This window comes from Natrix helvetica (assembly GCF_964273705.1).
Source record: "Natrix helvetica genome assembly, chromosome: 2".
In the NCBI taxonomy this organism is placed as follows: Eukaryota; Metazoa; Chordata; class Lepidosauria; order Squamata; family Natricidae; genus Natrix; species Natrix helvetica.
In genome coordinates, this window is record NC_138552.1 from 118,781,648 (window position 1) to 118,796,995 (window position 15,348).

General features: G+C 43.6%; 1 protein-coding gene across 1 annotated transcript in view; it reads right to left on the bottom strand.

The window, feature by feature from the left end:
• COL6A3 (collagen type VI alpha 3 chain) overlaps positions 1-15,348 on the bottom strand; it is a 167,534-nt gene that overhangs the window by 82,861 nt on the left and 69,325 nt on the right. Inside the window, exons 12-17 of the mRNA XM_081940022.1 lie at positions 15,148-15,226; positions 12,254-12,399; positions 10,683-10,775; positions 6,099-6,152; positions 762-833; positions 125-151 (exon numbers count right to left, since the gene is read on the bottom strand). Coding sequence (XP_081796148.1) covers positions 125-151; positions 762-833; positions 6,099-6,152; positions 10,683-10,775; positions 12,254-12,399; positions 15,148-15,226 — 471 coding nt within the window. The remainder of the gene's footprint in view (positions 1-124; positions 152-761; positions 834-6,098; positions 6,153-10,682; positions 10,776-12,253; positions 12,400-15,147; positions 15,227-15,348) is intronic.

Genomic DNA, 15,348 nt, shown 5'->3' on the forward strand with positions numbered 1-15,348 from the left:
AAGAATGTAATTAATTATTATAATCCCAAAAAAGAAATATTGAGGTGAAATTGACAATGAGAAAAGTATAACACAGGAAAATGTGTATTCTTTTTTCTTCTGTTATATTGAAATTGTTAAGTACCTTTTCTCCTGGGAATCCACGACCCCCCTACAAAAAAGAAAGAATTATCATTTTTCTAATTAAAAATTTATTCAATTTCTCAAAACCTACAGCTACAGAAGAAAATGAGTAGTCAAAAAATATTCAGATAACCATCACAGTAAGAATTGTTTCCATTTTTTCTATAAAATTAAGGAAAAGTTGGAATGACCTCAAAATAAATGGAAGATAAAAATAAATAGAAAACAAAAAAAAAAGCAAGAGATTGTTTCTCAATGAGTAAGAAAGTTTCAATTTATCTGTAAAAGACCACGACAGCTTGATGCATACACTTTATTTTTTAAACAAATCCACTGAAATTTCACTGCCCATTTAGGGAAGGTGTGTAGGCTATGATTGGTTAAGGTAAATTCAATAAATATATTCTGTTTCTAACTTCTGGAAATTTTCTTTTCTTACTCTCCTGTTTCTTAGAGCTTGCCTTCACCCATCAGTTCCCCACTCCATCCCCAAAAGAATTTGGACAATACTATTGAGTAATTTACTATCAGATGCTACAATGTGATTGTAGTGAACTAATGTAAACTGGGTTGGTGTCTATTGAGAAGTCCTTACAGTATATGTGCTTCTTCTGTAGAGCCCAATTCTCTTCCTTTACCTTCATTCCCCTTTCACCTGGGCAGCCTTGGAAACCTTGGGTTCCATTTATCCCAGGAGGTCCACGTTCACCCTTTGATAAAAAGGAAAAAGTATGAGAGTCAGCATGGATACCTCTTCAGTCACAAACATATTTCTGAGAGATGGCAATTAAAGAAAATGGAAACCTGAATACTAGAAAGGAAAGGAGATGTCAAGTTCTGTAACAAGAATATTACATTGGATGTTATTAGAATATGGAACATTTCTATCATGCTACATTCAGACTATCCTGTCAGTAAGAAGTATACAGTTTTTATAATGCAAAATATGTGATTGCAAGGAATTTCAGTCCAAATATCATATTTGATCCAGGGCCATTGGGATCCAGTTACTTGCAATGCTATAGGGTCTTTCTTTCATGGAGGCAAATTTTCTTTTATATTCTTCATCCAAACACACGCACATGTGCCTGCTCAAAATTTGATCAGACTCCAGCATGGCAATGAGACATATAAAATGCAATACTAGAATAATGGACTCTATTCCAAAGCTTGTCTCAAGCAAAGATGTAACTCCAGCCTCCATAGCAATGCTCTCAAAAATGTTTCCCAAATAGCAATAAGCTTTAGAAAGACGACTGTGTGCACAAATTGAAATTTTAAAACTGGATTACAGTGAGGATTTTTGATACACAGTTCTGAGAAGACATTTAGTTCTCCTCCTAACATCCACGCAATCACAATCTGCCCAACATGTGCCTCAAAAAAATCCCCACTAAGAGGCTCCCTAATCCTTGATTACATAGAGCAGGGTGGAGGGAGTGGGGGAGTTTACCCACACCGAATTCATCTTTGTTCTTTTCTTTTTTAGTGAAGTACCTTCTGCTCTAGATGCAAAAAATAGGATCATTGCCTCCTTAGTCATCTCCATTTGATTTCCATTAAGAGAGAATTTTGTTTAGCTTAATATTAGCCTTTTAGAATTGGATAGTAGTGTTACAATGTTTTATACAACACCCCAACCGGGGGTGGGTTCCGGCAGGCACTACTGCTGGTTCGCTCATTTTATTTAATTTATTTATTATTTTCAGTATTTATAGACCGCCCCCTCTCCCCGAAGGGACTCGGGGCGGTGTATAAATAATGAGCACGCATGATGCATGGTGCGCGTGCATGCACAGTGCAATAAAATTGTTCTGTGCATGCGCAGAAGCAAAAAACAAGATGTTGGCACTTATGGCATGGCCAAGAGAACCAGTTCAGGGGCGTCACAGGCCTGGGTTGCTGCCAGTTTCAGTGACCCAGGCCACAAAACTACTACCAGTTCGGCTGAACTGGGACGAACTGGTTGGAACCCACCACTGATCTGAATGCCCAGCTGTTTGTCCTTGTTAAGGAACTGTGTAAATAGAGATATGTCTCTTAATGGCACATTTAATCTGGATGTTTGTGTGTCTATGTGTATCTATCTGTCTGTCTGTCTGTCTGTCTGTCTGTCTGTCTTTCTGTGTGTGTGTGTGTGTGTGTGTGTGTGTATGTATCATCTATCTATCTATCTATCTATCTATCTATCTATCTATCTATCATCTATCTATCATCTATCTATCTATCTATCTATCTATCTATCTATCTATCTATCTATCTATCTATCTATCTATCTTAGCAATGCATGATTCCAGATTCGCCTGGAATATAAATGACATGTGAAAACTCTAGATAAGGCTTGGGTTGTTTTTTTTTTTTTTGAATTTTTTTTAATTAGTTTTACAAAATTTTAAGGAAAAGGGTGATGGGTATGGTTACAAATTTTGACAGCTACATCGTGCAGGAAATGGTATTCCCCCAATTCTCATAACTTTTACAAAATGATAAACAAGATGTTATTGCTTAACTAGATTTTGACAGCTTATTTTTACATTGTATCTTTCAATAATTTCAATCATTTACTTTGTATCAAACAAAAAGATTCATTATATCAGCAATTGCACTATTTTTCTAACTTACTTTTGTGATCTGAGTTTTCTCATTGTTGCCTCCTTCCCCCCCGGCCTGGCACCTCCCATATCTTGTGTAGTGTCTTTCGCTTTGTCTAGGAGGGCTTTGTTTTTTTCCATGAAGGCCTCCGCCTCCATAGTTGTATTAATTTTAACTCTACTGCCCTCCCAGAAAATCAGCATACCTTCTGGCTGAAGCCACCGAAACCAAAATCCTTTATCAAATAATGTTTTTGCTAATAGTGCATATTTTTTCCTCTTATCTCTTACTTTCTTCGGGATTTGTTTCAGGATGGCTATCTCTCTGTCCTTGTATTTTAACATTTGCCCCCTTTGTGCCCCCAGAATCTCATCTCTTGTAGCCTTTCTAAGAAATTTAATGTGAACCTCTCTTGGAACATTGTGTGTTATAGCATAAGCTGAATTAACTCTATAAACCAAGTCAATATCCCATCCTAGCTGCTGTTTGTCTTTTTTAATATATTCAGCTAACATTTTTGTCATGATCCCCCTCAAGTCTTCATTGTCAGTCTCAATTACGTTTTGAAATCTAAGGAAAAAAGACATCCTTTCAAATTCCATTTTTATCATGTGGTTCTCAAGTTCTAAATTTCCTCTCTGGACCCCCCTCACCTCCCCCCTCATCTCAGCTGTCCCCTCCTCCAGAACGCCCAGTCTCTGTTTGTTTTGTGCCGTTTGGTTTTGATTTTCTCTGAGCTGTTCATTCTTTTCTCTCAGTTGATTTTTCAGTTCATCCTGCCCCTTTAAGATCTTTTGAAGCAGCTGATGAGTTACTGATTCCTCCTCAGGGGCTTTAGGTTGTAGAAACTATGTTAGTGAGTGTTGTCCAATTGGACTGGATGTTGAAGATGCTGGAGCAGAACCTGGTTTCCCAGGTGGTGGTTTCTTCGGAGCCATTATATATATAAAAAAACTCAGAGATGTCTATGTCCATACCAGTGACGTGCAGTCAGGTGAGGCAGGTGAGGCACAGCCTCACCACTCTCATCATGAAAAAAAAAAGGAAAAGGAAAAAGCTGAGCTAGTTGCTGCCTCACCGTGGATGACTCTGCTTAACCTCACTGGTGCTCTCCCTCCCCAAGTGTAGTGACTTCCTCCCCAGGCCCCCATTCATTTCTCTCTCACACACACACAGCTGGATAAAACTATATAAAAATCTAGCCCAGCTTCACTGATTACAAGTTTGAAAAGGCAACATGGCTCCACCTGCAATCAACTCTGCTTAACCTCACTGGTGCTCTCCCTCCCCAAGTGTAGTGACTTCCTCCCCAGGCCCCCATTCATTTCTCTCTCACACACACACAGCTGGATAAAACTATATAAAAATCTAGCCCAGCTTCACTGATTACAAGTTTGAAAAGGCAACATGGCTCCACCTGCAATCAAACTACACTTGGGGAGGGAGAGCACAAGCGAGCACTGAGGAGACCACAGGAGGAGGCAGGAAGCCAGGCAAAGAGCCATGCTGTAGTACACACACTCCCCCCCCCAGCCTCTTTCTTTTGGAAGGCTCGGCTCGGCTCCCCTCCAGCTTCTCTGCCTCTCCTCTCACCCCAGCCTGCCAGCAGGAGGTGGTGGGTGGGCTTTATTGTGTTCCAGGCATTTCCCACCCAGACAGCAGGCTGCATTTGCAATGGTGGAGGTGTTTGGGAAAGGCAGCAGGGGAATGGGGGGGGGGATGGCAGAGGAGCTGCTTTCAAGCCACTGGAAAAGATATCCAATCCAACTTTTGTCTGTGGGGGGGTTTGTTTGAGAGTGAGTGAGAGAGGGAAGGGGTAGGAGAGATAGTCCAATCCAACTTCTGTGTGTGTGTGTGTGTGTGTGTGTGTTTGTGTGTGTGTGTGTTTGAGAGAGGGGGAGGAAGGGAGAGAGGGAGGAAGGAGGGGAAGGAGAAGAAAAAGAAAAAGAAAGAAGGAGCAAAGGAGAAAAACAAATGCTGTCGCTTTAAATTGGAACTGAGCATGCCTGGCTGTGGAATTCTGGGAGTTGAAGTCCACAAGTCTAAAAATATTTGAAGTGCCTCACCAGTCATAAACCTCACCGCACGTCACTGGTCCATACAAAGAAATGGCGACTGTGGAAAGCCACAACCAAGAGAGACCACGAGGCAGACAGTCCAGACAGGAATAGAGACCTTTTCTATAATTCAAATCCAGTCAATTAGATCAGTTATTCCAAATCCAAGATACTATGTAGTAAGAGATATTTATGAGAGTCATTGAGGCAAAGGTACAATGCCAGCAATTTTCATAGGAGGAGTCAAATTTCAAAGAGCATAAAGACGACGGAAGTGTGCCATCTTGCTTCACCAACACCGGGGATCAGAAAGCAACAAGTCAAAAGTTTTCAAAGTTTTTAAAGAAGTCAGATCATTCACTTTTCTTTCACAATTGCATTAAAACATTCATTTGCTTGCTTATAACGAGTGTGATTCCTTTTTAAACTCTCTCTCTCTTCTCGGAGAGAGGAGATAAGTCCAAAGCCGCTTTTCCGAGGGGGGAGAAATCCCCCTCCCTCCAATCACACGTCCCAGGAGGGGATTGAAAGTCCTTTAGAAAGCTGACAATCTTTCATTTAAATATCAAAAGGAGAATCGGGGAGGGTTCCCATCTCACCGCACTTCAGCTGTAGCCTTCAAATTGTCAAGATCATCCAGCTGCCTCGACACGAAAGCGCGCGGGAGTGTGAAGGCTCTGTCACGCACCCCTTTCGCTTCTCGGCTCCTGGGGCAATGCCGGGGACCCCTCCGTGGCCGCCGCCTATCCAGGGGATTCCCAGCGAGCAGCCCATAAGGCAGGGCGCCCCTTCAAGGCACCCTGTGCCCCCCCTCAACACGAAAGCACGCGGGAGTGTGAAGGCTCTGTCGTGCACCCCCTTTCGCTTCTCGGCTCCTGGGGCAATGCCGGGGACCCCTCCGTGGCCGCCGCCGATCCAGGGGACTCCCAGCGAGCAGCCCATAAGGCAGGGCGCCCCTTCAAGGCACCCTGTGCCCCCCCCAGCCGAGGGGAGCCCACCAAGAGAGCGCAGGGCGGACAAAACACGTCCGTCGCTCTCAACAACTGGAAGAAGAATCTGATAAGGCTTGGATTTTTTATTATTGTGCATAGCAGGTAAGAAAAGATAGACTGTATTTTAATTTATACAGTATGTAGCATGGAACAAAAAAGCAAAATGTTGCTAATATTCTGCTCATCATAAACCAAAATTGTTGCAGCACTAAAGTTGTGGTACCATATTCCTCCTCCTCCATCCATCCATCTTCGCAGCAAAAGTATTGATAATTTTCTTCTGTTTCCTTGCTACTGCAAGTAGAAGTTCAGGTATTGAGAAACATTTACTCACCAGTCCACCTTCATCTCCTGGATAGCCTCTATAGCCATTTTCCCCTGGAATTCCCTTTAAAACATGAAGAACATATTTATACATAAACTTGAGTTGAATATCCTATTTTTTATCTTTACGCTCAATTCTGCCTTTTTACAAATAAATTACAAATAAATTGCAAATAAATTATAGTAAGTCATTGCAATAAATATCTGAATATGATCTCAAAAAAGCTTGAGATTATACATAAACAGTGTGTGTGTGTGTGTGTGTGTGTGTGTGTGTGTTCCTCCTTTAGGCCTGGAAACTCTTCAGCTTCTCATACTATTTCTTTCTGATGTTGCTGTCACTTGGCACTGCTACATCTATTACTGTCACTGTCTTCTGCTCCTTGTCTACAACCATAATGGCTAGTTGACTGGCTAATACCTCTCTGTCCATCTGGATCTGGAAGTTCCACAGGATCTTAGCCCTGTTATTCTTCATGACCTTCTGTGGGATCTCCTATCTGCGTGTGGGAGTCTAAACCCATACATTGTGGTAGCACGTCAGCTTCCCCAGTACCTGGATGAAGCTGTCTACCTGGATCCGTTTCAGTCGGGTTTCAGGCCCGGGTACAGCACAGAGACGGCATTGGTCGCATTGGTCGATGATGTCTGGCGGGCCCAGGAAAGGGGCTGCTCCTCTGTCCTGGTCCTATTAGACCTCTCAGCGGCTTTCGATACCATCAACCATGGTATCCTACTGCGACGACTCGGGGGGTTGGGAGTGGGGGGCACCGTTTTACGGTGGTTTTCCTCCTACCTGTCGGATCGGTCGCAGTTTGTGTTGACTGGAGGGCAGGGATCGACCCCGAGGTGTGTCACTTGTGGGGTGCCCCAGGGGTCGGTTCTCTCACCCCTCCTGTTCAACATATATATGAAACTGCTGGGAGAGATCATCCATGGTTTTGGGATACGGTATCATCAATATGCTGATGATACCCAACTTTTCATCTCTACCCCAAAGCACCCAAACGATGCCCTCGACGTGATGTCCCAATGCCTGTAGGCTGTGCGGATCTGGACGGGGAGGAATAGGCTCAAGCTCAATCCCTCCAAGACTGAGTGGCTATGGTTTCCGTCATCCCGATTTGTGCATCTTGTTCCATTTTTGATGATAGGGGGAGAAATTTTAGCCCCCTCAGAGAGGGCCCGCAATCTGGGAGTCCTCCTGGACACACGGCTTAGTTTAGAAGAACACCTGATGGCCGTGACCAGGGGGGCTTTTTACCATGTTCGCCTGGTACGTCAGTTGCGCCCCTTCCTGGATCAGGATGCTCTATGCACAGTCACTCATGCCCTTGTCCTTTCCTCGCCTGGACTACTGCAATGCTCTCTACATGGGGCTGCCCTTGAAGAGCACCCGGAGGCTTCAGCTGGTCCAGAATGCGGCCACACAGGTTATCATGGGGGTACCTAGGTGTTCCCATGTTACACCCCTTTTAGGCGGCCTGCACTGGTTGCCGGTTGTTTTCCGGGTGCGATTCAAGGTACTAATTATGACCTTTAAAGCGCTCCATGGCTTAGGCCCAGGGTACCTGCAAGACCACCTACTGCCACCAGTAGCCTCCCACCGCACAGTGTGATCCCATAGAGTTGGCCTCCTCAGGGTGCCGTCGGCCAGACAGTGTCGGCTGGTGACCCCCAGAGGGAGAGCCTTCTCTGTGGGAGCGCCTTCCCTCTGGAATGAGCTGCCCCTGGAGCTTCACATAATCCCCGACCTCTGGTCCTTCCAACGCGCCCTAAAAACTTGGCTTTTCCATCAAGCTGGCCTGGCCTGTTAATTTTATCCAATTTTTAAAATGTTAGTGTTATATTAATTTGGTTTGTTTCTTGGATTGTTTCTAATTTTCTTTTAGATTTTATAATATGGGTTTTTTAATGCTGTACGCCACCCTGAGTCCTTTGGGAGAAGGGCGGCATATAAATCCAATAAAACAAACAGATGTTGTTGTTCACAATGCAGCAACTTGGTTGTGCCATTTAGTATATGCTGCTCCTGCCTGCATCTTAAATCCTGCCAGTATGATATTGGACTATCTCTGGGATCCGTCTGCATAGTCTGCATCTTAGATCCTATCTAATATGGCAGACCTGTGATTCTAAAGACCTGATGTTTCAAGCCTTTTTCTTATGCTGCTATGATCAGTGCCTCGGTGCTATCTTTTAAATTTAACCCTTTCCAGCCACTGGTCCTATTTTCTAATTTTATATATATAACATGAGCATTCATGTTATCTCATTCATTTAAAATTATATCTCTAATGCGTAGATCAATATATAATTTGTTTATATAGTTTCACCTACATAGCAAAGCCTTCAATAGAGTTGCATTCTATTTTTTAAATCTTTCAAGTACTGTCAAGTACAAGTGAAATGTGACATTGAGTATCAAAATTAACTCTAGAAGCTGCAAATTCTGAGCCAAGAACTTTTGTTAAACAAGGTGCTGAAATGAAATTCATATCAATTTTAACACTAGAAATTTAAATACATAAAATGGATACCATAGATCCGTGATGGCGAACCTATGGCACGCGTGCCACAGGCGGCACGCGGAGCCATTTCTGAGGGCACGCGAGGCATTGCCCTGTCAGCTCCAGTGCGCATGCACCCGCTGGCCAGCTGATTTTCGATATTTTTTTTAATCTCCGGAGGGATTCCCTGAAGCCTCCAAAGGGCGAAAAACAGCCCAATGCAAAGAGAGCTGCCGGAACGGGGAAAGACAAGCGGCAAGGAAAGAGGCTTCTTTCACTCGTGCTGGCTGCTCTGTTCCCCCCTCCCCCCTGCTACTAAAAAGGATCCTGCCCGATCGCTTGAATCCACAGGGAAATGAGAGAGCTGCCAGCACGAGTGAAAGAAGCCTCTTTTCTTGCCGCTTGTCTTTCTCCCGTGCTGGCTGCTCTGTTCCCCCCTCCCCCCTGCTACTAAAAAGGATCCTGTCCGATCGCTTGAATCCACAGGGAAATGAGAGAGCTGCCAGCACGAGTGAAAGAAGCCTCTTTTCTTGCCGCTTGTCTTTCCCCGTGCTGCCTGCTGTGTTCCCCCCTCCCCCTGCTACTAAAAAGGATCCTGCTCGATCGCTTGAATCCACAGGGAAATGAGGAGAGCTGCCAGCAGGGGGGAAAGACAAGCAGTAAGGAAAGAAGAAAAGAGGCTTCTTTCACTCAACGTGGCTGCTGTTGCCCTTTTCTCCATTTCAGTGCTAGGGCATCGAGGTTGCCCCACCCACCATCGCCCAGGTCCTCGCTTCTCCCAAACATTTCTTTGCCTACCTGATTTCCCATCGCGTTTCTTGCCATCGTGTGCAGAGAAACAAAGTTTGTGGGACTAAAAAAAAACTTCAATCAATTACAACTTGGGGAGGGGGAAGAGATCTCGCAAAGTTGGAATTGATTGATTGAAAGGAGTTTTTTTTAGTCCCACAAACTTTGTTTTCCTGTCCAAAACGGCAAGAAACACGATGGAAAAATGCTACGGAGGGGAAATTAAATAGGCAAAGAAATGCTTGGGAGAAGCGAGGACCTGGGCGATGGGGGGTGGGGCAGGCTCCATGGAGTGGTGCTGAAATGGAGAAAAGGGCAACAGAGCAGCCACCTTGAGGGGGGGAAAGCTGCTTTTCCTTATTTCCTTGGTACTTGTCTTTCCCTCATGCAGATTGGTCTCTTCCTCATTTCCCTTTGGACTGCAGTGACCAGGCAGGATCCTCTGTGCTAGCACGGGGGGGGGGGGGACAGCAGCCACCCTGAGGGAAAAAAGCTGCTTTTCCTTATTTCCTTGCTGCTTGTCTTTCCCTCATGCAGATTGCTCTCTTCCTCATTTCTCTTTGGATTGCAGCAACCAGGCAGGATCCTCTATGCTAGCACAGGGGAGGGGGGGGGGGAAACAGAGCAGCCACCTTGAGGGGAAAAAGCTGCTTTTTCTTCTTTTCTTGCTGCTTTTCTTTCCCCTGTGCCAGCAGCTCTCTTCATCATTTGTCTATTGACTGTAGTGCCCAGGATCCTCTTTAATAGAAAGGGAGAATTTAGCAACTGGACTCACACCTGCCATTGTAAAAAGGGCCCAATCTTTACACAGGAGAATGATAAGGGAAGGTTTTTTGACACAGGAGCACACTTGAGCATCCCCCCACCCCCACCCCAATTTCTGCCCGTTAGTGGCAGAGCAACTTCTCCCCTCACTGGGTGTTATCCAAGGGGAAGCAGCCAGAGCAGGGAGTGGCGAGGAAGCCTTGTGCAAAAATGCATGGTCCACACAGGTGAGCGGGGACATTACTTTATGTGGGTCGGCACTCGAGTTCGTGTGATAGCGCGCACGTATGTGCTTTTGGCACCCGAGGCGAAAAAGGTTCGCCATCACTGCCATAGATTGAAACATGCTTTCTAGATAAGACATGAGTACAATATAGAGATCGCTATACAAGAGTATAGTGGGGATCCAGAGAATCATTGCAGGTGAATTCAAAACTCTGGGCATCTTTTGTATTTCTCCTTGGAACAGATTCATCTCATTCCCATAGATGCCTTATTATAAATTGTAAAACCCATGTTAAACATCTCACCTTTGGTCCAACTGTGCCTGGAAATCCTCTGTCTCCCCGTTGTCCGGAACATTTGCATGGGACTCCACAACATGATCTTTCTGCAATATTGTCCTGAATAAAACAGACTACTAATTAAGTAAAAATAGATTATTAAAATGCCCATATGTGCACAATATTGTTCATTGCATTTGTGCAATATTGAGCTTTAACTGAAATAATAGCTTGGAGAATGAAAAGAGTACTGAAAACAAGGTGGAGGAGAATATTATCAATATAGTAATTGATCATATGTTGAAAAATAAATAAATTTCTCAAACATAACAGTGCTAAAACAGGCTGAAAGATAAATATATGAGCCAATTAAGGACTTCTCCACAAAAGTCTAGTGGGCAGGGCAAGAGATTGAGAAGAGACATTTTCTACTTTTTCTGGTTATAAAGGCTACTGGGGGGGGGGGGGGGCTCTTCATCCTTGGAAGATTCTGTCAATGTAACTTTATAATAAATTAGAATTGGCTCATCAGGCTGTGATTCTTCTCCAGTTTACCGCAAATTGCCAATACCAATCTTTCAAGAATGTATAGACCCTAATCTAGAATGCTTTATGTAGGAAGATTGAAGGGAAGTCAGGAATCCAAGAAACCTCAAACCCCTGGAATATTTAGTGGGGCTGTGCACACTTCTGCTTGGAAGGGTCAAAGGTCTTGCAGAGAGCATGGAGATTCCAAGTAACTCCAAAGCATGTTTTCACTTTCAAATCTGAAATACAATGCAACCCTAGTATATAGTTAGATAAGTTGTAGTCATACTATATCACAGAGTGCTCTTACAGCATAAAAGAGGGGAAATTGACATACAAATCAGAGAACTGCTGGTTCATATTTTACCTCTACAACAGTCTCACCAGGCAGCCTTTAGCAAGCCTCTCACAACTTTAATGTCCCTTTTCCTCAACTGTATTATGGAGTTAACAACAGTGATGTACCATACTGATTTGTAGGAATATACAAAATGTCTCGGTTCTAATATAGGTCAAATTCAGGAATTTAGCAGACTTTAGTCTGCTGTACAGTAACCTTCAAATTAGCTTTATTGATTGATCCATCTGGGATATTGATTTGGCAAAGCAGTTTCCCAATTTAATAATTCTGGACAAGGGATGAAGTTTTCATCATATTTTATTCAAGGATAACAGCCACAAATAGCCTTTGCAATGACCAGAAAGATGTGACAGGCCAGCGGAGGCTATTTAAACAGTATCTGTGTGGTAATTGATCCAATGAGCCAATTCTAATTTATTATAAAGTTCACTAATATAGAAAATGTTATATGAGAAGAACAAATAATGTGGCTTACATAAAGGCCCCTTCCTCTTTGAGGGCAACTGCTTTGTAATTTTTAGCTTTTTCATCTCTGAACTTCACAGAAGTTACATTTTATGGACAAAATGTACATTAGGTATCATTAAAAAACCATGATTACATTTCTTCAAAAACACAATATTGTTACATAATAGGTACTTGCAAATATATATCCATTAACATTATTTTTAATGGCATTAAGAATAAAGTATAGACTTCAGTTATTTACCAATTGCTCTGTCACTTCAAAATCTAAATCCAGCTGATTCACTTGGAGAGGTCTATTATAAGTAAAGCCACGTCCAAATTCCAGTTTCATTGCTTCTTCAAAATTAGATACTCGCTCCAACCCAACAAGAATAAGAGCCTTGACACCTAGAGAACATAGGGGGGGGGGGGGATCCATCTTGAATGATTGTTCATAATCCCTGAAGGATAATGTTCATCCTGTAGGATTCTATCTTGTTATCTGAGAAAGGATTAGATAAGGTGGTTCTATTTAGCTTCTCCTACCCCCCACTTCATTTCTCAATGTTAAATCTGTTTTATTCTACAATCTCCAAAAGGCCACACTTTTAAAGCAATCTAATTTATGCTTTTTTAAAAAAGTAACTGAGTCTATATTACAGGTAGTCCTTGACTTACAACCATTTTAGTGACTATTCAAAGTTACTACAGCATTGAAAAAAATGACTTATGACCATTTTTTACACTTATAGTCATTGCAGCATTGTTCCAGGCTCATGTGATCAACTTTTGCGACTTTCTGACAAACAAAATCAATGGGAAAGCCAGATTCACTTAACAACCATGTTATCAACTTAATAACTGCAGTGATTCACTTAACAACTGTGATAAAATATTTTAAAATGGGGAGAAATTCACTAAATAACAATTTTAGTTAGCAATGAAAATTTTGGGCTCAATTGTGGTTGTAAGTATATATGTATTTGGCAAGTAAATAAAAGGCACACCAAATAAAAATTAAAAAACATCAGATTTGATTTCATTATGGTAATTCTAATTCAGGTGGTTATGACATATAGGTATTTAGCAGGAAAGCTGTCACTTATAAACATAAGGCTGTTTGTCATCAAGCATGTAATATAAAACATTGCAAGTGGATTAAACTTTTCCTAATTCACTCTAAAACTGAAAGGAAGGATAAGATGATAAACCCAGGGGGGTGCCATGCTGTTTGTTTTCTAAGCTGTCAACCAAACTGATGATGATAGGGGGAAGATGAGAAACAAGAGAGAGGGAGAGCAACTCCCTGGCGAGTCAGGGATGCCCATCATAATTGCAAGCTACCGTAATCAATGGAACAACTTGCCTCCAGAAGTTGTGAACGCTCCAACACTGGCAGTTTTTAAAGAAGAGTTTAGATAACCATTTGTCTGAAGTGGTGTAGGGTTTCCTGCCTAGGCAGGGGGTTGGACAAGTAGACCTTCAAGGGATTTGAACTGCCAAATTGCAGGCAACTGGCAGGCAGCAGAAGTAGCCTGCAGTACTGCACTCTAACCACTGTGTCACCGAGCCTCTTGGGTGTTTTAAGTAGTGGTGGGATTCAACCCACTTAACAACCGATTCACCAAAATTGTGAGTGTGTGTGCATTCGTGGCTTTTGCCACGCAGCGAGGGTCAACCGAGCAGCCTTTCGGAGCCTGCTCCACTCCATTTTTGATCTCCGGGCAGTGGCTGCTTCTCTCTGCTGCTGCTCGCTGAGAGAGATGTCAGATCTGCAGCCATATTCCTTCTGGATCTTTGTCCTGCTACACTTTCTATTATTCTACTATGCCATTTCTATTGTGGGAAAATGGGAGGGGGGATGGTACGGAGTTAAATGCTATGTAGCCAAAATAAAATTCCTTTCTAGAAAGCCAAGGTCATCCTTTGTCTCTGCACCTCTGCACCTGACCGGAACTGGATGGGTAGAACTGCCAGCATGGCAGTGGGAGATTGGACCATGTGATTGACTTGTGGGTGTGGGGGCAAGATCTTGAACTTTCAACTGGGTGGGGAAAACCGGGAAGCTTTCAGACTCGGGTTTTCCCAAATGTGCCAATGGCTCTCTTAATAAATTGGAACTTTGAGCAATACTTTGCCTTAGACTCTGATTTAATTTTGGATGCTATTTGGAACCCTGACAAGAGAGAGCATTTCTTGTGCAATTTAGCAGCTGTGAGCCACCGCTTTCATCTTAAGTCCCATCTGGAAAGTGAGCAGCACAGAGAAGCAGCAGCCATGTTGAATGCTGGTTCTCTGTGCCTCAGCACTTTCCAGATGGAACTTAGAGGAAAGTGGCAGCTCACAGCTGCTAAATTGATGCTCAAGAGACTCTCTCTCTCCCAGCAAGAGAAGCAACTGCTGACTTGGAGAACATCTCCGCGAGCGACTAAGGCTCGGCAAGGGCTGGAAGAAGCGGCTCCAAGATCTCTGCTGCAGCACTTTCTGGATGGGACTTCTCACAGGTAAGAAGAACCATCCAGTCCATTCCCAAACCACTTCAGTCCTCCTGCGCCCATGCTGCCCCTACCCCCCAGCTTAGTGCGACAGGCTACAGGCCGAATAAATTGCTTCAGCCCCGCGAGGCAGTAGCTTGAGGCCAGAGGGGGGCAGCACCATGTGGATGGAGGCCCAGGGCAAGGCTGAAGCCAGGGAATGGTGAATTCCCCAACCCAGCCGAGGCACGTAGCAAGTGGGCAGTGGCTCCAGTGCAAGGCCAGAGCTGGGGAAAAGACCTGTCCCTGGGTCCCAACCCAAGGCAAAGGGCAAGCAGGCGGCATGCTTACCTTTAGTGAGCAGAGCAGGTGAGGCATGGAGATTAGGTGGATGGTCTGGACCACATGGTGAAGGGAAGATACTATATAGGGCAGGGTGGGGTGGGTAGGGTGGAGCTAGCCGGTGGTCGATTTTACCGGTTCTGCAAATCGTGTAAAATTGGAACAACTGGTTCACCCAAACCGATCCAAACTGGCTGAATCCCACCCCTGGCTTTAAGGTTATTCTATATTCATTTATCTGAAAGACTTGATCAGTGTGAATATATGTATGTAGTCTCAGAAATCCCAACTAAAATGATTTTTTTATGTTAGTATGAAAATAAAGCCTTATAAAACATACCTTCTTTCTTTAGATTCACTGATGCAGTTGCCAGTGGTCCCATAGCACCATCAATACCATCAGTTAGGTGGATCACCACCTAAGGAAGAAGAGTTTTGTGTTAATAAAGATAAGTTGTGAAGTGCTCCTCAGTGAAAACATCAGCCAGTGACTGAGTTGATATTCAGGAATGCCCCGAGGCTCTTAGGCAATTAACACGTA